This window comes from Gopherus flavomarginatus, chromosome 12 (genome assembly GCF_025201925.1).
Source record: "Gopherus flavomarginatus isolate rGopFla2 chromosome 12, rGopFla2.mat.asm, whole genome shotgun sequence".
NCBI lineage: Eukaryota > Metazoa > Chordata > Testudines > Testudinidae > Gopherus > Gopherus flavomarginatus.
In genome coordinates, this window is record NC_066628.1 from 49,635,580 (window position 1) to 49,655,649 (window position 20,070).

General features: G+C 53.3%; 2 protein-coding genes across 5 annotated transcripts; one reads left to right on the plus strand and one right to left on the minus strand.

Moving 5' to 3' along the window:
* Positions 1–2,667: 2,667 nt before the first annotated feature.
* Positions 2,668–11,077, plus strand: PDE6G (phosphodiesterase 6G). Of its 4 annotated transcripts, XM_050919485.1 has the most exons (5): positions 2,668–3,245; positions 4,327–4,451; positions 9,146–9,350; positions 10,202–10,242; positions 10,936–11,077. In XM_050919485.1, the coding sequence occupies exons 3-5, from the start codon at positions 9,205–9,207 to the stop codon at positions 11,010–11,012; spliced, it is 264 nt and encodes an 87-aa protein (XP_050775442.1). In that variant the 5' UTR covers positions 2,668–3,245; positions 4,327–4,451; positions 9,146–9,204; the 3' UTR covers positions 11,013–11,077. The 4 variants fall into 4 exon arrangements, with proteins under 4 accessions (XP_050775442.1, XP_050775443.1, XP_050775440.1 ...); XM_050919486.1 differs by lacking the exon at positions 4,327–4,451; XM_050919483.1 differs by lacking the exon at positions 2,668–3,245 and having other exon boundaries at positions 3,643–4,451.
* Positions 11,078–12,176: 1,099 nt separating this feature from the next.
* Positions 12,177–18,863, minus strand: TSPAN10 (tetraspanin 10). The gene is made up of 3 exons (XM_050921038.1): positions 18,600–18,863; positions 14,645–15,249; positions 12,177–13,555 (listed from the first exon to the last, which is right to left on the minus strand). Exons 1-3 carry the CDS (start codon positions 18,726–18,728, stop codon positions 13,231–13,233), a joined length of 1,059 nt encoding a protein of 352 aa, XP_050776995.1. The 5' UTR covers positions 18,729–18,863; the 3' UTR covers positions 12,177–13,230.
* Between the last annotated feature and the right edge of the window lie 1,207 nt (positions 18,864–20,070).

The following is a 20,070-nucleotide window of genomic DNA, read 5'->3' on the forward strand; positions in this document are numbered from 1 at the left end:
TAAGTCCCTTAGCCCTCCTTAAAACCCCACTGTGGATTGGATAAATAGTCCTCTCTCTCCCCTGATGCATGGCCAGCTGTGCTCCCCTCTGGATCCTCAACACTGCTTCCTCACCCAGCTGCTGGGTGGCTGGAGCTGAAGAGCCTAGTGCATAACCTGCAATTCCCTGGGAGGGCCTGGGAGCCCTTTAGCACCACCCTGTTTGCTGTGTCTTTCTAAACTTATTAGAGGCTTCAGCATGTTGTAAGCGCTTGTTGTAGAGGCTTTCTGTCATGTCGGCCCCTCGGATGGGGTTGGCTGCCGGAGCCCAGCTTTTTTTCTCAGAGGAGGCCTCGCTGAGGTTTGTAACCTGTCCCCTCATCCTCCTGAGGAAATGGCTTTTCCACTGGGCCAGTGGGATTTGCTGGCCCACTGGACTCAGAGCTGACTGTATTCAGCGTGGGTACCTGTCCCTGCACAAGGGGATTTCAGCAGGTACCAAGCAGTGGCACCAGCCTTTTGCCATGCTGCTTCTTCTGGTTAACCCGAGATGGCTGCAGCTGACTTTTGGCACCCCAGCCTAGTCAGGGAAAAGTACCCAGTCCGGGCAGTGAGCGTGTGGATTTTGTCTGCATCACGGTTGAATGAAGTGTGTACGTTAGACCATTGACTGCAGATGGGATAGACTGCAAGGAGAAAGCTGGATCTGCTTGTGTTAGCAACCGGGCAGAACCTTGCGAAGCCACACTAAACCTGAGATCCTGTGTACCCCTTCTCAGTAAAGATTTAATACCGGAGCTCTAGCGAGTCGCCTGAGCCTGCACTGATTATATAGTCTGCACTGTGCCAGGCTTGCTACCACAAAGTAAAGAGAAGCTATCCTGGTACACACAGAGTTAAAACCCTGTTCAGTGCCCTCACTTGGTTGGTTCTTTAATGAGTTCGCTCCCTCACCTGTTATTTTGCAGCTGTTTGTGAGAATGGGGGAGGTTCCCTTGCATGAAGAAACAACAGCAAATGGGGTTTCTCTTCTCTTCCTGGAGGGGAGAGGAAACTCCTGCAGAGGTGGCTAGGTCCATCTCAGGCACACATCTGTCCCACCCTCTTCTGTTCAGACATTCTCACTGCAGTAGAACCAGGGGGCAGAGCGTATAAATCAGCTGCTGGTTGTGGGTCCCCTTTCAGTTCTATAAGGGGACGATAGATCCCTAGTGACACTTTGGACCTGGAGATCTCCCCCCAAAACATATCAGGTGAGTCCAGTGCACTGAACAGCCTGGCTTAGCTCTGAATTGTGAGATGAGAGCATAGCATTTATTTCCCTGGGGCAGAGGTTTCCTTGCTTGCTAGAGAGATCAATCAACAGCAAAAAGCAACTTTGGGGATTTTACAATCAAAATTGCAGCTGAGGGCTGGGCTCTGCCGGAAGGGGGCTTGCAGTCATGTGATCCTTTCTCCCCAAGAGCAGGGGTAATCAGCGTTGTGAAAACCCAAGTAGTGTAGGAGAGCTGTTCCCTCGGGGTCCGTGCTGGACCATTGCCCCAGTGTGGTGCTGGGGGATCTGTGCTGTTGCGGGTGCAGGTTTTTGAGGCGGGATCTAAAACCAGCCTGCTGACCGCTCAGATTGGTAAAGGTCTTAGGTCAGTGTGTGATTTTTAGCTGTGGAGTCCTGCTCCGATTCAAGTGTGAACAATTGCCTGCTGCCTTCTTAAATCCACCCTGTTGCTTCCACTGCACACAGTGGCCTTTGCTGTCTCCTCTGAGAATGGTTCCCTGGCAAATGGCTGTGGTGTTGTGCCCCTAGATGTAGCTGCATTTCAGGGATTTGTGCATCTGTGAAGGAAGACACTCTGTATGAATGGAGGAGGACGACAGAGAGTCTGTTCCCTGCCTCCAGGAGATGGAGCACGGGAGGCATAGTGTGGCATGCGAGAGGCATGGGGGCTGCTGTGGTGGTCAAAATGGCGCAGGCATAAATAAGAGCAGCTGCAGGGCTGCTCTAATTTGCAGCACCTTCCAAGAGCTGTCTAGCGGCTGCTGTGCTATGTGGCACAGCACAGAAGCTCTGTAGTGGCATATGCTGTGGAGCCCCACCTCCTGTACCACGCCTAGCAAGGCAGCTGACCCAAAGATGCTTGGGGTGGTGCAGTGCTTTGCACTGATGGAATTTCCTGCCGCACCTGGCACCGCAGATCTGCTCCCCCTCCCCAGGCACCCTGGAGTGGTGTATAGGGTCCGCGGAGGAATCTGTCTGCATTCTTTGTGCTAAATGATAGCATTTTTCTCCCATTTGCTAAGGGGTCCATGTCAGAAAGCACCAGCCCCCCCTAAAACTCTGCCCGCCAGAGCCGTGCCCTTGCTGCGTTTGGCTGTAGAGTCTGAGATTCTTTATGAAATCTTGACTGAAACTAACCCCCCCAGCTGCAGAATCTGGCTAATGAAGTCAGGTGCCACTAAGACCTGCTAGCTATTTAGCAGCCTGTGCTCATAAAACTCAAGATGGAATCAATAATTAACAGGGGTCCTTGTCTTTATCAGAAAGTAACCAGTTCAGATGGTGTCCTTAAAACCTTCCTGGATTCGCATAATCCTATTTGCTGAAGCCTAACTAATTGTAATTAGTGGAAGGGCCTGAAATTCAATTAAAGTGTACTGAGATTATGCCTTTTTCTAATTGCTTTAGTACAAGAGGATTAGCTTTGGAATGATACTCATCCAGCAGACAAACTGGTGCTTCCACAGGAAACCTGGGCAAAGACCAAGGAGCTGCTTTTCCAAGAAATTGAGCAGTGATCAGAAGTTCTTTTATTAATGCATGATAGTCACTTGGCCCATAGGACTCCCTGTCACAGATATTTATTGTCAGCTGGGGCCAACACCTTAGCAGTGGTCAGAACAGGATTAAACAGCCCTACGGAGAATGAGGAACATCCGCCGTGACAGTAGATAGGATTAAAATGGGGAAGGGATATCAACTGTCGTGCTTCACTACTAGGAGATAGGAAGAAACTTCCCCAGTGGACAGATAAGGAATAACATGCCCATTATGTAGCCTCTTGTGCCTTCCTCTGAAGCAGCTAGCTGTGGCCAGGGTTGAGCACTGGGAACTGAAGTAGGTGGACCCTTTCTTCTGTCTACTCTGGCAATTCCTAGGTTCCTAAGAATACCAGACAGGAAATTACAGAGCAGTAACGACCGCCCCTTGCATTAGTGCCCAGGGCCAGCCTTTGGAAAGGTGGGCACCTGAATCCAGGCTTGGTTGCTAGGTAAATAGTCTGATTTTTTCCAAGTGGCTCAGGGCCCTGTGGCTTCCATTGACTTCATCAGCACAGGAGGGGTTAGAGCATTGCTAGCCTCGGCCAGGAGGATGCTGTCGTATGGGGTAGCATCCCAGAGGCCCAGGCCTTCGGTGACCTCGCTGCTTTTCAAGATCGGACAGCAGCTTGGGATCCATATGGGTTGAGTCTGGGGCCCATCCCTCGTATCATGGGGTTTCCTGTCCTGTATGAACCTAGGGGCAGGGACTTTGTCTCCTGGTTTGTTTGGTGTCACACGCTAATTGCACTGTAGCTGCTATTAATTAATGCCTTCACTCAGCTTGTGTGCTCCTTGGACTGTCCGATGGATATATGTGCATGCAGCACCTAGCGCAATGGGCTGGGGTCCATGGGTGCGCCCGCTAACCATATGGCAATACATGTCATGAGTTGGAAAGGAAATGTCATGTGCCCCTAGGCCGAGCTTGGTGAACCCTGCAATGATCTGGGCTCGCTTTCTGAGCCCCGTAGCAGTCGCTTTGCCCAGTCTTCTAGCAATTGTGGTTGATGGCAGTAGCATTCTGAGAATCAGCCCATTTGAGCCCAATATTGCAGATTTGTGCAAAGCACATTTTCTATTGACAGCTGGGACAGCAGGTTCTGCAAGGGCCAGTCAAGGATCCTGCACTCAGAGTAGCTCTGCTGTCTGGAATACTTGTCCCGGCCGAGCTGCAGGCCAAAGTCTGCTCCCGGGAACACCCAGGTCGTTGATTGCCAGCCAGGGATCTCCCAACAACAAGCTTCTAAACTGAAGAGAAGGCAAAGTCCAGCCGATAATTTATTTGCTAGAAATTGTTCTACCCCAAACACCCCACTGCACACTGAGATATTGGGCAGAGCCAGAGAGATGAGCAAATGCCCCTCGGAACAATCAAATACCCAATCAGATGAGTGAGAGAAGACAGTGTCTTGCAATAGCATTACCCCAACGCCTTCCCTCTCATCTCATCACCCCGAACGATGGACATCCCATTAGAAATGAGATCAGCTTACCCGTTTCTAAAGGAAGGGTCATAATCCTATTACCCAGGAGCAGAATAAACCCACCCGCCCGCAAGGACCGTCAGAGTGTTGTCTCTAGGGCACGGACCGTCAGAGCTGGCTGGGGCTAGTGCCAGCCTGGTGCAGCTGGCCCTGGAAAACATCTGCAGCAGGGTAAGTAATCCGCACTGCTTTCAACACACCAAGTGCTGCTGCTGTTCAGCTTCTTACATAAGGTGTCAGTGTGCTCCAGCCTTCGTCTCGCTTACCTCCCTGGCTCTGTCCTCTTCTGCCACTCTGTGTGAGACTGTAGTTCCTTTTCTTGGGCTTTAAAATCCTAGTCGGTCCTTCCACTGTGGATGCCAAGTGATTGGAGGGGTGAACGGAGTTGTTACTAGGCCGTGGTGCCAATAGCCGGTGCAGGGTGAATTCGAATCTTATCAGACTGTTGCCGTGAACTGCTCCAAGGTGGCTAGTCTGGATAGGCACCAAAGAACCAAACAGATAATAGCTGGGGTGCTCTAAGCTGTCCGTGCTTCCAGGCTGCTGAAAGAGCCGCCGAGCGCCCGTAGCAAACCCCCGGGTGGCTCGGTCTGTTTCTGAGGGGCAGCCAAAGGCTCAGGACCGGAGTTTGCCATGATGGATGAATTTTCAAAGAAAATCTTTAAAACATTAATTTTATGGGATTCTTTTTAACTGAAATGTTCTGGGTTTTTGCTCTTTCCCCTTTTCTGGTTCCAAACTGGGAAGTGGGGTGGGTGGATCCAAGGGAGGGGAAAAGGCTTGGAAACGGTGGAGGGGGTAGGAAAGGAAATGTTCTTTTTGCAAACAGGCTGGGTTTTGCTGAAAACTGTTTTGAAAGGGAGAGTGTTGACTGGCTGCTCTTGCCAGGGGGAGCCCCAAGTGTCGACCTGTTCCCCTTCCCCTTGCAATCATTTGTTATGGAGCAAGTTGGGGCTGTTGTCAGCCCCATCAGGCCTGCTAGCCCCTGGCTAGTATCTGCAGAAGTATTGACCTCTTGCCCAACCACCAGGGAGAGCAGCCCTGCTCAGATTAGTACCGCTCTGGGTATTTGCAGAGGAGGCAGGATACACAAATCTGTCCAGTTGTTTGCAGAAGTTTTTTCCTCTGGCTTGCTGTGGCTGTAGGTGCTGAGGGCCTGCTCCAAAGGCCCTGAGCTGCTGGGAAGACTCACCACTGCCTTCAATGGCCGTGGATCAGTCCCCAAATGTTTCTGAGACAATAGTTAAACTAAAGCCTTACTAGAGAGGGGATCTGCAACAGCTGCTGATGCTGGCCCCGATCCTGCAAACAGGCAGATGTTGCACTATTGCCCAGGAGACTGCTTAATAGATTACACCTATGCTTAACTTTATTATTTGCATTGAAATAGCACCTAGCGGCTCTTGGACAGATCAGAGCCCGGGAGTGCTAGACCACACACACACACACACACACACACACACACACACACACACACACACACACACACACACACACACACACACACACACACACACACACACACACACACACACACACACACACACACACACACACACACACACACACACACCTACCTTAGTGTGAATGCGCCAGCCAGCCAGTGGGGTAAAGAGCATGTTGAAGTCATGTAATCAAGATATGGCAAAGGCAAAGCTAGAATCCAAGTCTCCTGACTCGCAGCCCGGAGTCCCTTTCCAGCCTTGTAGCCCAGACCAGCTCTCTGCTGTGAGAGGTGTTGGTAACGGAAGGGAATGCCACTGCTCGCAGAACACAGAGTGGGGTGAATGGGCTGCTCTGCAGCTGGAGAAGCCAGGAGGACGGTTTTTCGAAGGGGCAGCGTCTGTGAATGGGTAGTAACTGCACAGGTGGCTGGGTCAGGGGATCACTGAAATCCCTCACAAATAAGGGGCTGCGTAATGGCACTCGCTGTTGAAGACCCAAGCTTCGTTGTAGGCACCTCCTAACTCTGATCATTTGTCCATGAGAAATAAACAGTAGGGGCTAGAATCTGACCTCTCGATGCCCAGGGGCTAGTAGGCTATTGAGTAGCCTGGGAGGGCTGCTTGCGGGATAGCATACTAGCCCTCCGGCTTTGGGAGACCAGCATCTGGCCTTTAAAAACCCATTTCTCCTTTCACAAATTATATAGGCCTTGCTAAACTGCCTGAGGTTTCACTTGGGAGTGACTGTAACTGACGATGCTTTGCTATTTCACCCCGGGTCACTCGTCCTGGAACGGAGATGTTTCTTGGGCATAGAAGACTGATGCTACTGCAGAAACCCCTTCATAGAAACAACGGAGTGAGAGTAATTTACCAACCCCGAGCATTCAAGAAACCAGGAGTCAGCACCCTCCCCCCTAAAAAAATACAGGATTGGCTTTAAAAATCATGAGAGCTCTGGTCTTTGAGCCTCTAGGGTTTGTGTTCCGTGTGCCACTGCGAGGGCTAGAAAATCACTACGCTGAAATTACTGCGTACTGGCATGATGCAGGGGGCCTGGGGCTTTAAGAAAGACCCCAGCACTGAGACTTGTGATAAAATCATGAGAGCTGGCAACCGGGAGGTGAGTTTGGGTTCTCAGGTACAATTGGGCCAGATGCTAACACTGGAGCAGAAGTCATGGATGCTGCACCCCTCCCCACCAGTTATTCCCATCTCCTGTTGCACAGGAACTGACCGTGCAAGCACTGGGTCCCACATGGCTACTTGTAAAAGAACAGCATTAAGGCTGGCGAGCGGAGCGCAGGAACCCACAAGCTGGCAGGCTGGACAAGAGCAGGGATCCATCTACGCCAGTGGCCAGCCCCAGCTTTTTCAGAAGCTTCCCCACCCACGAGCTATTATAGGGTAACATTTCCACCTACTCCAAAGGTCAGTTCATGGCCTGACACATGAGGGGTTAGGGCCTTTCCAAACTTGGAGAGGGGGGAGATTGTTTTTAACTCATGTATGTTTTCATTACCCACAGAAGTGTTCAGTCTTTTTGTGGGTCCAGCTGAGCTTGTGGCCTCAGTGGTGTCTTGTGGCAATGAGTTCTGCAGGGTAACTGGGCCCTGTGTAAACCTTTACCTCATATTGCTTTTAAATCTGCTGCTTTTCACTGATTGAGTAGCATCTTGTGCTCTGAAGGATGCATTGAAATCACCTACCTGCCTTCTCTCTCCAGTCATGTTGTATTCTTTCATCATGTCCCTTTATATTTATCTCCTAACAGCTCCATCCTTTCCCTCAAAAGCTAGAAAATGCCAGAATTAAGCTTGCCCATGTAACCTTAATTCTGCCCTTGGTGGGTATGAATTGTGGGACAGTCTCTCATTACATGATCAAACTGGCTCTCGACTAGGCTATTTTCACTGCCCAGGAGAGGGAAATGTAACCAGCAGTGTGCACGGTGAACGGTCTCTGAGAGCTCATTTTAATGCTAATCTTGCGATGCGTTATCTGTAGACCTGGATCGTTGTCTTTTTAAATATATGTGACTTTTAGCTAATTGGGACCCAATAACTCCTGTGCTTGCAACAGCCCATACTGATAAACGTGCTGGATCAGCGCCCTGGAGGACAGACTTCAGGGCCCCAGTCCCAGGGAGAAAGGACCTGTTTTGTCCTTGCAAATGCACAGTTTAAAACAAGCCAGCAGGGATATTTCAGTCCCACGCAGGTGCTGTGGGACTGGAATATCCTTGTTAACACGCTGTGACACATTATCCGCCATGCACACGGCTAAGCATGTGACCCCAGGGCTTTCTGAACACTAACCGGCGAGAAGAGACCTCTGCACCGTGCTGGTCCCAGCTGACCTTGCATGCTCAGATCTTCCCTGTGCCAGGACACCAGAACCAGAAGCAGCTGCAGCACGCCAGCTGCTCCCAACCCCCAGTGTCAGAAGCAATAACAGCACCCAGCAAAGAGCCTCCCAGATTCATTCAGCCCTCGCTGCCCCCAGGTTCCCGACAGGCTTGGAACGAGAGTTGGGATGTTGGAGGTCAGGGGAGAAGGAGCAAACAGTTGTAACTTCAGGGATTTGCTGTTTAAAGAAACAGACGCTAAAGCCCCTTCTTTGTCCCACGTTCCCTAGTGCTGGCAATGTCCTTGCAATAAGGAGCTTAGAGCTGTCTGAGCTCAGCCAGTTCCAAGGTTGCAGGAGCTTTTCTTCTGCAGCAGGGGAGGGGCGGCTGGCAAGTGGGTCACTGAGCCGTGGAACGGAGCCCTGGCCCGCTCTGGGCTGGTGAGTGGCTAAAGCTTTCGTTTAAAGGGCGTGGGAGGGAGGGTCTGCATCCCCACTCCTAGCTAGCCAGCTCTGTTCTTGGCTCTTGTGTGCACCAGCCCCCTGGGCAGGAGGGCCAGAGCTGACTGGGGGTTGGCCACCCAGTTCCTGTTCATTCCCAGGAGCTGGGTAGCTACAGCCCCTTGCGGGCATTGAAAACCTCGGTCCAGGGTCACGGGTGGGGATTGAACTGTGGCTGCTCAGCACCGGAAAGCGCATCCCCCTGCCCCACCAGCTAAAGCACTAACAGGCAGTCAGTGAGTGAGTCAGCCACTAGAGGGAGGTGTCATCCCATGCACCACCCACATTCCCTGCTCCCAGGGGCGAGCAGACTTGGGTGACCCACACCCGCTGGGGTGCTGCTGTGTCCCCCCTCTAGCAGCAGCTGGGTTGAGGAGCCTGCTGCTACACCCTTGGCTAAGGGGGCTGGGTCTAGTTCAGACCACATCCAGCTGCCGCTAGCCACCCAGGAAGGCGGCAGTACATTTGCATTGGTGGCCCATCTCAGCGGGCTCTGTGGGCCACCATCTCCTTGCTCCCCTCACATGGCCAATTCTCTTTCTTTCTTTCTGCCGCCAAACGTGTGACCTGCAGGGAGAAGCCGGGACCTGGAGCCAGTGGATTGCACCAGCAGCTGACACCCCACTGCAGGCATGAGCCTGGAGCCCCCCAAGCTGGAGATCAAGTCAGCCACCAGGGTGACTGGAGGGCCAGCCACCCCCAGGAAAGGGCCCCCCAAATTCAAACAGAGGCAAACCAGGCAGTTCAAGAGCAAGCCACCCAAGAAGGGGACCCAAGGGTGAGCACGTAGGGTGGGAGTGCTGCTCTCACAGTCTGGTCTCCCTGTACTGGTGAGCAGGCAGGGCCTGCGGTGACTGGCCTAACCCAAGGGCTCAGTGTACTGCCAGCCCCTTCTGGCCAGGACTAACCTCTGGGCCTGGGCTCTGCCCCCCAGCTGTAACAGCTGCAGCCCCTGAGCATTTACGCCCCAGATAGCTCGGGGGCGGGGCCCTGCTGTGAGACTGCTCCACCCCCATCCACTCTCCCCCTGAACTGTGGTCTTTAGGGGAACCCATGTGAGGCTAGAGGGGACTCAACCGGGACAGCCCAACAATGCAGCAGGAGGGGAGCCACTGGCACCAGAGCAGGGAGACCTTGGTGGGGGCTTTAACAAAGAGAAAGGAGTGCCCCGAACAGCAGCCAAATGAGAGGAGACCACCCATTGCACCGAGGACCAGAGTCGGGAAGGTCTTCTCACCCTATCGCCCATTCACTGACCACGTCCAGGGAGATGCAGCCAGCTGGGGGCTCGGCAGTTCACTGCAGCAGTGAGATTCTGCAGGTGTCAGGTCTGCAAAGGCTCCACACCCAGAGTGAACTGCCTAGAGCTCAGTTCTCCTTTAGGGTGCAAAGAACCACAGCTACCTCACTGCCCTACGGTGCTGGGGACTCAGGCAATGGGCTCTTTCAAGGCTGGGTTTCTGGCCAGTGAGCCAGCAAGGGGTATTTGCTGGAGAGGCTCCCTCTGGCCAGCCCTTCATCCCACACCCCTCCAGGCACAGCTGGGGGTCACAGATCACTGGGGGTGGTAGGGATGCTCCAGGCTGAGCCCAGGCAGGAAGAGTGATGTAATGGTGTCTCTCCTTGCAGGTTCGGTGATGACATCCCTGGCATGGAGGGGCTGGGAACAGGTAACCGAGCAGCTGGGGCTTGACTGGTTTGGAAATAGGGAATGTGTTCCACATGAAAGGGAGAGATTAACGACAGGAGCCAGGCCTCCCCTACCCCGCTCTGCAGAGACACCTCAGCCCTGAGGAGAGGTTCACAGCTGTGCAGATATCAACCCCCCTCTGCATTTCCACCACGACTTGTGCTGGACTCCCACCCCACCCACAGCTCAGCCCTGACCTGCAGCTCCCCATCCGCTTGGTCCCCTCCTGAGAAGTGGCCTCCAGCTGTGCCCTGGCTGGGTTTGCTGTGGATAAATGGAACCAGGAGGGACTGCACATGGGTCAGTTTCTCATATGGCCTAAAGCAGGACTTGAACTTGTGTCTTAATTCCCTGTGCCACCCCGTCCCTCCCCCTTGGCAGACCCCCTTTCCCCCTGCACCAGAGAATGAACTTCCAGAACTGCTGGGTGACAAAGGCAGAGTGCCCGGGAGAGCTCTGCCCTGGGTAAACAGCGCCCAGCCCTGTGGCACTGGTCTCCACTGCACAGGCAGGATGCGCTGGCATGGAATGAGCCCCATTTGAATTGGGACTAGGGGCGCCTATAGCAGGGACAATGTGCCAAGCAGCAGTGCTGGGGAGAGGGCTTTGCCCAGACAGCAGCCAGATCCTGGCTCACGCTGACTCCTGCCTCTGTCTGGTTTTCCCCTTTCAGACATCACCGTGATTTGCCCCTGGGAAGCTTTCAGTCACCTGGAACTCCACGAGCTGGCGCAGTACGGCATCATCTAGCCGGCCTCTGAGCGTGTGTCTCAGGGCAGCCCACAGAGTGTCACTATTTATACAGAGAGGGCTGCAGCCGCCAGACCAGCCTCAACAAGCTCTTTCAAATAAACACGCTCAGTCGAATCTGCTCTGAGTCTGACCTGGCTTTCCAAGCCAGCTCTATTCCACCCTTGACGCTCCCATGCAGTCTGGATGTGTTGGATTTCCCCAAGACACGCTGTGTACCACCAGTCTCATTCACCTCTCAGCTTGCCCAACCTGCTGGAGCCAGGCCAGTGGGATTTGGCATTTAATGTCTGCTAATTGTTTGAAAGCCCTGGAATTTTCACTAGGGCTGCAGACTCAGCAAACGGGAGGAGGTGGGAGCCGCGGCTGCAGTGTGAGGTGTAGAATGATCCTCCCTCTGTTGTGCGTTAGTGGCCTGTTCTTCACAGCTGCCTAGGGCTGGGGCAGGTTCTCTCCCTGCAGGAGCCAGGGTAGCTTTACATTACTATAAGATGCAGAGGGTGGATTATACAGGCTAATTACCAGCACTTGCCAAAACCCAGGCATCACACCCCCCCACCAAACCTCCCCATTTTTCAGTGAAAATGCTTTCAGACGGACATCCTCCCCAAGGCCAGGCAGCTCTACTCCTTAAAACTTCCCCTGCCCCTTGTCTCAAAACAGGCAGCCCTGGGGAAATGCAGCCACCTATGGGGAGGAGCAGAGAACTCCCTGCTTGCAGGGGGTGGGCTCCACAGAGGTAGCATAAACCCTGGCTGCTTGGGTGAAAGGAGGGGGTCAAGGTTCAAGGCGTTTTGTGGTGGCATGGAAGTCTATTGATCTGAGAGAGGCTGCTTGTGTAAGCGGCTCTGGAAGCTGGGAACCCAGCCTCCTTTGCCCATGGGTAATTGATACAGCTGTGCCAAGAGGTGAGGCAGAGGGAGCAGCTGGGGCCGTTTCCCACTCAGCACAAAGCTCTGCTTGAGCACTTCACATCCTCCGCCAGCTGCAAACATTAGTCACCTGGAGATTCCCCTTGGGGGCGGGAGGGGGGCAGAGAATGCTGCCGCTAGGAGCCTCTGAGTCAGTCGTGCTAGCAGGGGAGGGCGTGGCAGGCTGGGGCAGCCAGCACTGGGCATTCAAGGGGCAGCTCTGCACAGCCAAGCAGGCCAAGGCTCTGTTCTGCAGACTGCATCTCATTGCAAGGCCTAGCTGAGGCCCAGTGCAGTCAGCGGAGGGGGCCGTTGGATTGGGCTTCTAACCCCTCCCTCCCCGCCCCTGCTGAGGGTAGGGCAATCTGGCCCTTCACTTCCCATGGCCACGAGTGGGCTTAAGGGAAGTGAGATGGCCGCCGCTGGGTGCGTCCGGCCTAGTCCCGCAAGGCAGCGGCTTCTAACAGCAGAGCCGTTGGACTCAGCGATTGTCAGTCCTCGGGGCTCACTCGCCCTGTCTGCCCTGCATGGTATCTCACTGCGGAGGGGCCCCTTCCCAGTCACGCCCCTCCTCTACAACCATGGAACAGGTAGAGATTTATTTGCCAGGTAACTACAAAGCTGTCCATCCCCAGCTGGGCAGGGTAAGGCCTCCCCACAGCAAGCGGGAGATGGGAAGCAGCACACACGGGCTGGAGACGGGGGGTGGGGGGGGACAGGAACCCTCGCGCTCAGCTGAAGGCCTGGGGTTCCCCCCTCGGTGACTGAGAGAGGGTCTCCTAGCAGCAGGCAGAGGCAGGGGCGGTGCAGGTGGGCTGTTTCTCCTGCACACGCCCTGCTGCTCCAGCCAGGGACGAAGGGCTCAGCTCTGATCTCCCGCAGCCCAGGGAGCCGCTGCAGCAGGCTCAGTGGGGCCAGCAGAGTTCCCTGCCTGTGCCAGACAAGTCCCAGAACTAACCCCCTTTCCCCCCAGCGGCCCTCTTGCCAGTGCACGAGGGGCTTTTCTCGGCATGGTTCCACCCCTTTTCACGTGACCCCAGCTGGAATGATAGCGCCACTTCACACTGGAATCCGCGTGTCCACCGGGGAGGTTACGCTGAGACAAGCAGCCCGGCTTAGATTCACACCACAGCTTGTACCAAACAGCCTTTCCCACAGGGCAAGGCGTCAGAGAACCCGAGCTCAGCAGCGGGCCCGGCCCGTCCATTGTGCCCTGCTGGAGAGCGGTTCTGAGCCCCCGTTTCAATCACATCAGCTTGAAGCTCCGCCCCAGGATCCCGCTTTGACCTCCAGCCACGTGCGGTGAGTCACCAAGGCCCTGGCTGCCACCCTGGTGCTCTGACAAATGCCAGGTCTGCCAGTAACTTGGTTGCCAGTAAGAAGCCTCCGACTTCAACCAGGATCAGAAACACAAAGTAGGCGCTCAGCACCCCCCTGTGGCCACGAAGCCACCGGCTCAGCTGGGGCACGCAGCCGCCGAGAGAGATGATACTTTGAGCCTCAAACTCCTCCATGCGGAGGGCTCCGAAGCCACACTGGGAGTTTGTGATGGTGCCGTTCTCCAGGGGATGCAGACAGCAGGAAGCGGGAACGCCGCAGGCTTGCACACCAGGGGAGCTGCAGTTAAAATATCTGCGAATGACCAAGGAGAATCCGTCACTCTCTTTGGAGGTGACTCGAGGAGCCCAGTGCTTTTGTGCTCACCACCGCAGCTGCCAGCGTTGCTCACTGCGAGCAGAGAGAAGCCTGAGCTGCAGCTTTGGGGTCCATCTCCCACGGCCAGGACAGACTGCAGCGGTTCTAGTCTGAGATCCCTCTGTTAAGTGGGCCAAGCTGCACTAGGCCCACTTCAGACTTGTGCTCGAGTTGCGGGGCTGGCGGCTGGAACCTGAGTGGGAACGTTACCTGCCAGCACCTCTCTCAGGCTGGTTTAATGGTGTCATTTCCTCGGCCCACCCCCGCTCCCACATCCCACCAGGGGATAAAGGCTCCCCACCATATACAAACGCACCTGCCAGCCAAGCGATAGAGGGACGGCCCAGAGCCTTGAGGTTGCACCGGGGCTTCACTGCCCCGCCCTGCCCTGCCCTGCCCTGCCCTGGAGTTTCACTGGGTCGTTGTAAGAAGAAAAAGCAAAGCAAAGAGCCTCCCTTGCAGGAGAACATGGAGAAGTTTGGGACTCCAGCACTGTAGACCAGCATCTTCCCATGGCCCAGTCTCAGCAGCTCACTCCTCACGTGAACACAACCGTTTTCCTCGAGCGTCTGTCCACCCACCCGGCTCTCTGTCCACACAGAGAGGCCAGGCCCAGGAGTGCTTTGCAAATGCCTTGTGGACTCGCCCTCAGCAAGTCCGCTCCCAGAACAGAAAGAATGGGAGCGCAGATCGTGCCTTGGCTGGTAAGTTTCCATGAGCTTTGCAAGGCGGCGTCACTGTTTATTACCCTGCACCAGGTGCAGCGTGAGTGAGGCTGAAGGTGTGTGGCTGCAACACGCCGCTTGCCTGTGTTCAGCCTGACATGCTAGGAAGCTGCACAGGCAGCTGCAGCATAAGCGTGTAGCCAGGAGCTGAGTCAGCTGATGCTGGCTCTCCTGCATGCAAGGAGCATTTGGACTAGGAATGCCGTGGTGCTTTGCTAGCCCGGATAAATGGATTCGAGATTTTCCACAACCTCCCAAGTGAGCCAGACAACATGGCTGTAGCCCAAACCTTTGTACTCACATGTTCATTTGCCAATCCTGGTAGGACTCCGCGCCGCAGCATTGCAAGCCCATCTGAATTTCGTCCATGATGAATCTCAGATCTGGGTCATCCTGGTACCTTAGGACAGCCTCCAGCATGGTGTTCTGCAGGGAGCCCTTGAGCTGGTGTCTCAGAGAATACAGGACGAGCCCACCTAGAATCTCCAAGATGACAAAAGTGATGATTCCCCCAGTAAAGAACTTCAGCAGGCAGGTGTTTTCGTAGAGCGCTCCCACGCAGCCTGCCAGAGAGACGGTGCTGACGGCCAGACCCACCAGGACAAAGAAGAGCATGGGGTCAGAGCCCAGATGGGCTATACGCTCACTTACCAGGGACTCCTTGGCCAGGAGCCCCCAGATCCCAAAGGCCAAGATCAGCAAGCCCAGCACAGAGAACAAGAGGTTCCAGAGGAAGGTCAGGTACTTAATGCAATAGCTGCAGAAATCCAGGCTGTGGCTGGGAGGCAGTAGAAGATCCCATTTTCCTGGGTGCTTCTCTGGCAATCCAGCGTCTGGGTCTCCAGCGGCAGAGAACAGGGGGCCAGGGAGGTTGGGTGAAGAAAGCAGCTTGCCCAGTCTGCGTGTCTGATTGGGGGGAGAGAGAAAGAACAGATCATTTCCTGGCTCAGTGAGGAGCAGAAAAGCACAAGCATGTCCTCTCTTCTGGGAAGTCCTACTCCACTAGAGGTCTTGGACAAGATTCAGACTTGGTGAAAGTTTTTCTCTGTTGCACTTAAACTTTATTGCTTCCCCCACCCCCTCAAAACTTTGGTTTTTTGCATCCTCCCTGATTATGTAGGATTTTAATGCATTGGGTTAAGGATCGATTCCCCCAGCACAACTATTATTTAAGGAAGCGAACATTTCAAACGGCCTTCGTTATCCTGGTAAGCCCTTTGTTATAGACCAGGGAACAGAAGAGATGCAAACTGTGTCTGGATTTGCCATTCTAGGAAGTCATAGAAGCACTAGCTAGATCTTCAGCTATTTAATTCCTTCTCATGCAAAACTGGCAACCCATTTAGTCTGCCCCGAGCTTCCTGAACAGCCTTTCTTCTCAGCTAATCTGCAGCCATTGTGCAAGATACTGAGTGAAATGAATCTAACACTTCACCTCAAAGCTCTCAAATACCGACTGTGTTGTGTGTCAAAAGAGTGAGGAGTCCCCGGGCACAGCAAGCTGGAACATACTTGCAGTGTTGCTAACCCTCATGATTTTGCCATGAATCTCATGATAATTATTGTTTCCTTAAAGCCCCAGCTCCTGGAGTCAAGTGGATATGTGATGATTCCAGCCTTCATTCTTTAAAGGAAAAGTAAGTTTCTAGCCCTCCTGGCTGTGCAGAAAACTTCCCAATGGGACCCCAGTGCACCCGAAAGGCTCCGAAAGCAGAAGGCCAATAACGGAACACCACAGCTATTATTTTTATATCATCTCCTGACTTTAAAGCCAATCTCCTGATTTTTGGCGAGCTGACTCCTGATTTTTTAACATTTGAGGTTGGCAATCCTGCATAGGGCCAACAGCTGGGTATGGGGTAGTTAGCAAAGGGGAGGGGACCAGGGACAAATGTCCTGCAAATTTTATGGTTGGGGGAAGAGCTGGTGTTTTTAAAGTCCACAGAAGGAAACGTGTCCAACGCTGGCCATTCTCACCAAAGCCATGAGTGCGCCCATCTGGTTTTGCACCAGCAGTTCACTTCTGTTCCTAGAACTGGGGGAGCAGTAGCAGGGAGCCCTCGCTGCCATGAGCAGACAAGGAGCCAGGCTCCTTAGCTGCAGCAGAAACCGATGGGGTGTGCAGGGGAAAGACCTTAAACTGAAAGTGCAGCTGTGGCAAGAGAGATTTCAGAGCTGCGAAGAGGGGTGGCTGGGGGGGCACTTTTTTGTCGGGTGTTTGTCCAGTGCCTGGCTCTGCGGGGTCTGGGCCAGGACTGGGCTGCAGTACGGCTAAGAGAAGAGGCTGTTCCCTGATGCCTTGGCTCCAATCATTGCTCTATTTCCAGAAGGAGGGCGGTGGTTCTCCCGGTTTGCATTGATCAAGGCTTTACGAGGCCGTTACTGCCTTATACTGTTTGTTAATACAAAGCCCATTTTAAAATGCCAAAGAGGAAGCCGTAGACAGCCCCAGAGGCCTGTGGGGGGCACAGTGTACAGTGGCTTTGCTTTACTTTGCTCTGATCTATTGGTTTTACTCAAGCATGAGTGAGTCATTGCTTACATTGGTGATACTATCTTCCCCAGTCAAACTCCGGAGCAATAGGACAGAGCAAAACAGTGCTCTGCTTTGTTTCCTTCTGGCCTTCCCTTCCAAGCTCCCACATTCACTGGCCGCTCCCTCGGGCCGCAAGGACTGTGGGTCACCTTGTTACCCCCCTGCCTGAGCAAGGGAGAGACCTGCTGGTGCTAAACTGGGGGTCAGCCCCCCAGCCTGTTTGCCTCCCCGACAATCTGCCTGGAAGCTCTGCCAGCCTTTATTCTGCCCTGGGTGTACCCCAGTCCCCGAACGCCGTGGAAGCCTCTCGCCACAGTGTCCAGCCCTGGTAGTAGACACTCACAGTGACTACCAAGGCCGCTGTCCCTGAAGAGACAGCGTACACACAGCTGGGTGGCTACAAGGATCAGGGCCTTTGTAATAACTTCGCACAGTGATCTCAAGCAAATTCGTGTTTATGAACAAAGAGTGAGACTGACCAAGTCACGTGCGGGTCGGGACCGGACAGTGGAAAGAGAATAGTGACAAAGACAACAAACTGATTAGTGGCTCCCTTTCCTAGCCAGTCCGGGGGGCTTCTTTCCAGGAATCCCTCTTTGATCGAGCTGCCAATTTTCAGTCATACCAGGATCCAGGCTGTCCTGATTTCCCCACACCCTCCAAGGGGTTTCCCCAGAAAATGGAGAACAAAATGTTCCTTTGCATCTCCTTATATAGCCCAACGTTTATTGTCTTTGTTCCCACAGTCAGGATGGCCCCTGGTGTTCACACTCCAGTCTGCTCTGCCATGTCAGTTTCACATCCCCTCCCAACCTGACTTAATATGCAAATATCACTTTCTTTGCCTGGCAGAACAGCTGTTTGTCCATTCTGTCTTGTTCCAGATGTGAAAACATTCTTTCTGTACAGACACACAATTCCCTGTACAGTATCAGCACAGACCTCATTATGATGCTAGTGACCAGCGTGCCATCGGCCAGCCTTTGATCCCTTACATCACTGTTTAGGTAAGCACCATGACAGCAGAGTGTTGGGTGTGGCGAGTTTGTCAGGCCTGCTAGGACTTGCTGACAGAGTAGTGAACCACCAATGGGCCTCTGTGTCATGACAACTCACTGGGAAGCCCAGCGGAAGGGTTTGAGTAACAGACAGATGTTGGGAGGAGGAACCTTGTGCCGCCATCAGAAGAGGGGTAGGCAGCCGATTCCAGCCAGGCTCAGCCCAGGTGCTGGAGGCAGAAATCTGAACCCAGCCTCATGACACCCCATGGCAAACCAGGCCTCTAGGTCCACCTTAGTTTGCTCAACCTGATGCCAGCCGTGATTAGCGTTAGTGGCAAGCACAGGAAGGAAGCACACAGCAGATGGAGAGCAGAACTGCAGGGGTGAAGGGAGCGAATGACTTTGGGAACATGTTGTAACCTTAGAGATTTAAGCCAGGGCAAGAATCTGGCTCATCTGCACAAGTCAAGAGTGGCTCTTGACTTCAGTGGAGATGTTCCAGGTGTGCCCCTCCCTGACAAAGAACAGAGCTTAGGGCTAAGGATTTCATCTCCCCTGCCCCCCTGCCCCAAAGAACACTGGAGTCTTTTATTTTCAGGAGCTCCTAAGACCCCTGAAATCAGTTCCGGGTTTGCAGTTAAGCTGAGTCACAGAGCCTGACCCCCACATACTCCAAAGAGAAGCACAAAGCCAGCGTGTAACACAAACCCAGCGTTTACCTGTGGTAACAACGGGCTCCTCTCATCGTCTTCCACCTTCACCTCCTTGAAGGAAAACCGTGTAGCAAAGGGAGTGACAATCATGAAGAGCTTCTCTCCTGTTCTTGCCGGGCCATGTCCAGATGCCATCCTGCTGCAGGTGTCCCCTACTTTAGCAGGCAGAAGGATCCACAGGCGAGGCGCTGTGAGCAGCGTAGTCAGAGCTTTGGGGCTGGGCAGACACTTCGGTCAGGCTCCTATCATGTGAGAAGTCACATTTCATGGCTTAAGTAGCCCCTGCAATTAAAGAGGCCCATGCTGACTTGCGTGCCCTGAGTATACCAGTTCTTAAGCTTCTAAGAAGCCGTCTTGCCACATAGCTGTGCATACTTCAAGGTTATTTGATTAAATGACTGCAAAAAGAAATGAAGTGACCATTTTAGGGCTGTAAGTGGCAGGTAATTACAAAGAACAGGGTTCTCGAGAGATCCCCCACATCCTTCCTTATTGTCATTTGGCTGGTTGTAGTTTATTTTATTTTTTTGTAACATCCTTTCTCTAGCTGTGTCCTTCCCCTGAAGGCAATTGGAGCTTTATTACTCTAGCCTGGGGTTTACCTGCAGCAGTTGCAGGTATGCAGTGATGTCAGATTAATTATCCCCAGGGAATAGAAGCAGGCTGAGAGCTGACCCCTGCTCCCACTGACATCACTTTCAGCCATTTGGCCCTGTGAAAGCAGGTGCTTTCTTTGCATTTCTTTAGCGGTCATCGGTGCCATTTTCAAACACACCTAAGGAAATCAGTGGGCGTTGGCTCCCTAAATACCTTGAAGGACATGAGCCTATGTGGCTTAGGAGCCTCCATCCAATTTCCAAAAGTGACTTATAAGGAGATTTTCAAAGGCACAAAGTGCCATTGGGCACCCAACTCTCATTGAAAGTTAATGAGATTTAGGCACCTCATTCCCTTAGACACTTTTAAAAATCCCAGCCTTGGGGTCAAATTTCCAAAGGTGCCTAAGTGACTTAGGAATTTAAAGCCAGATCTGCCTTAGGAATGATTTGCCAGGGTAGCTCTACCTGTGTAGTATAGCAGCAAAATGCTCCTCATGTGCGTGCTGTTTATATCCACAAAGCTGCATTTTTGTACTTGGTCTAGCATATTCCAGCCCCTACATGAGGGGCTTTTGCCAACCCAGCTCTGTCACTCAGAGATCACGTCTCTTCCCCACCCCGACCCACATCACTATACCAGGGCCGGGAGTAGACTAGACATGGCTTTTGTCCCATTTTCAAGTGCCGTAGACACCTGAGCGCTCAGAGCTCATTGCGAGTTGAGGGCACTTAGGTTGATCTAATTTTTAACAGACCAGGCCTATCTACGTCGCTCAGGGCTGTAAAAGGAAATTTCACTCGAGTGTCATAGTTAGGTCGACCTAGCCCTGGCGTAGATGCAGCTAGGTTGAAGGAAGAATTCTTCCACTGACCTAGCT

What these genes read in the sequence shown, in the direction of transcription:
- PDE6G (XM_050919485.1), top strand. Translation starts at nt 9,205, where the DNA reads ATGAGCCTGGAGCCCCCCAAGCTGGAGATCAAGTCAGCCACCAGGGTG. An exon ending in CCCAAGAAGGGGACCCAAGG is followed by an intron (nt 9,351 to 10,201) that starts GTGAGCACGTAG and finishes CTCTCCTTGCAG; the next exon opens with GTTCGGTGATGACATCCCTG. An exon ending in CATGGAGGGGCTGGGAACAG is followed by an intron (nt 10,243 to 10,935) that starts GTAACCGAGCAG and finishes TTCCCCTTTCAG; the next exon opens with ACATCACCGTGATTTGCCCC.
- TSPAN10 (XM_050921038.1), bottom strand. Translation starts at nt 18,728, where the DNA reads ATGGCATCTGGACATGGCCCGGCAAGAACAGGAGAGAAGCTCTTCATG. An exon ending in GGAGCCCGTTGTTACCACAG is followed by an intron (nt 15,250 to 18,599) that starts GTAAACGCTGGG and finishes CCCCCCAATCAG; the next exon opens with ACACGCAGACTGGGCAAGCT. An exon ending in CAGGATTGGCAAATGAACAT is followed by an intron (nt 13,556 to 14,644) that starts GTGAGTACAAAG and finishes GGTCATTCGCAG; the next exon opens with ATATTTTAACTGCAGCTCCC.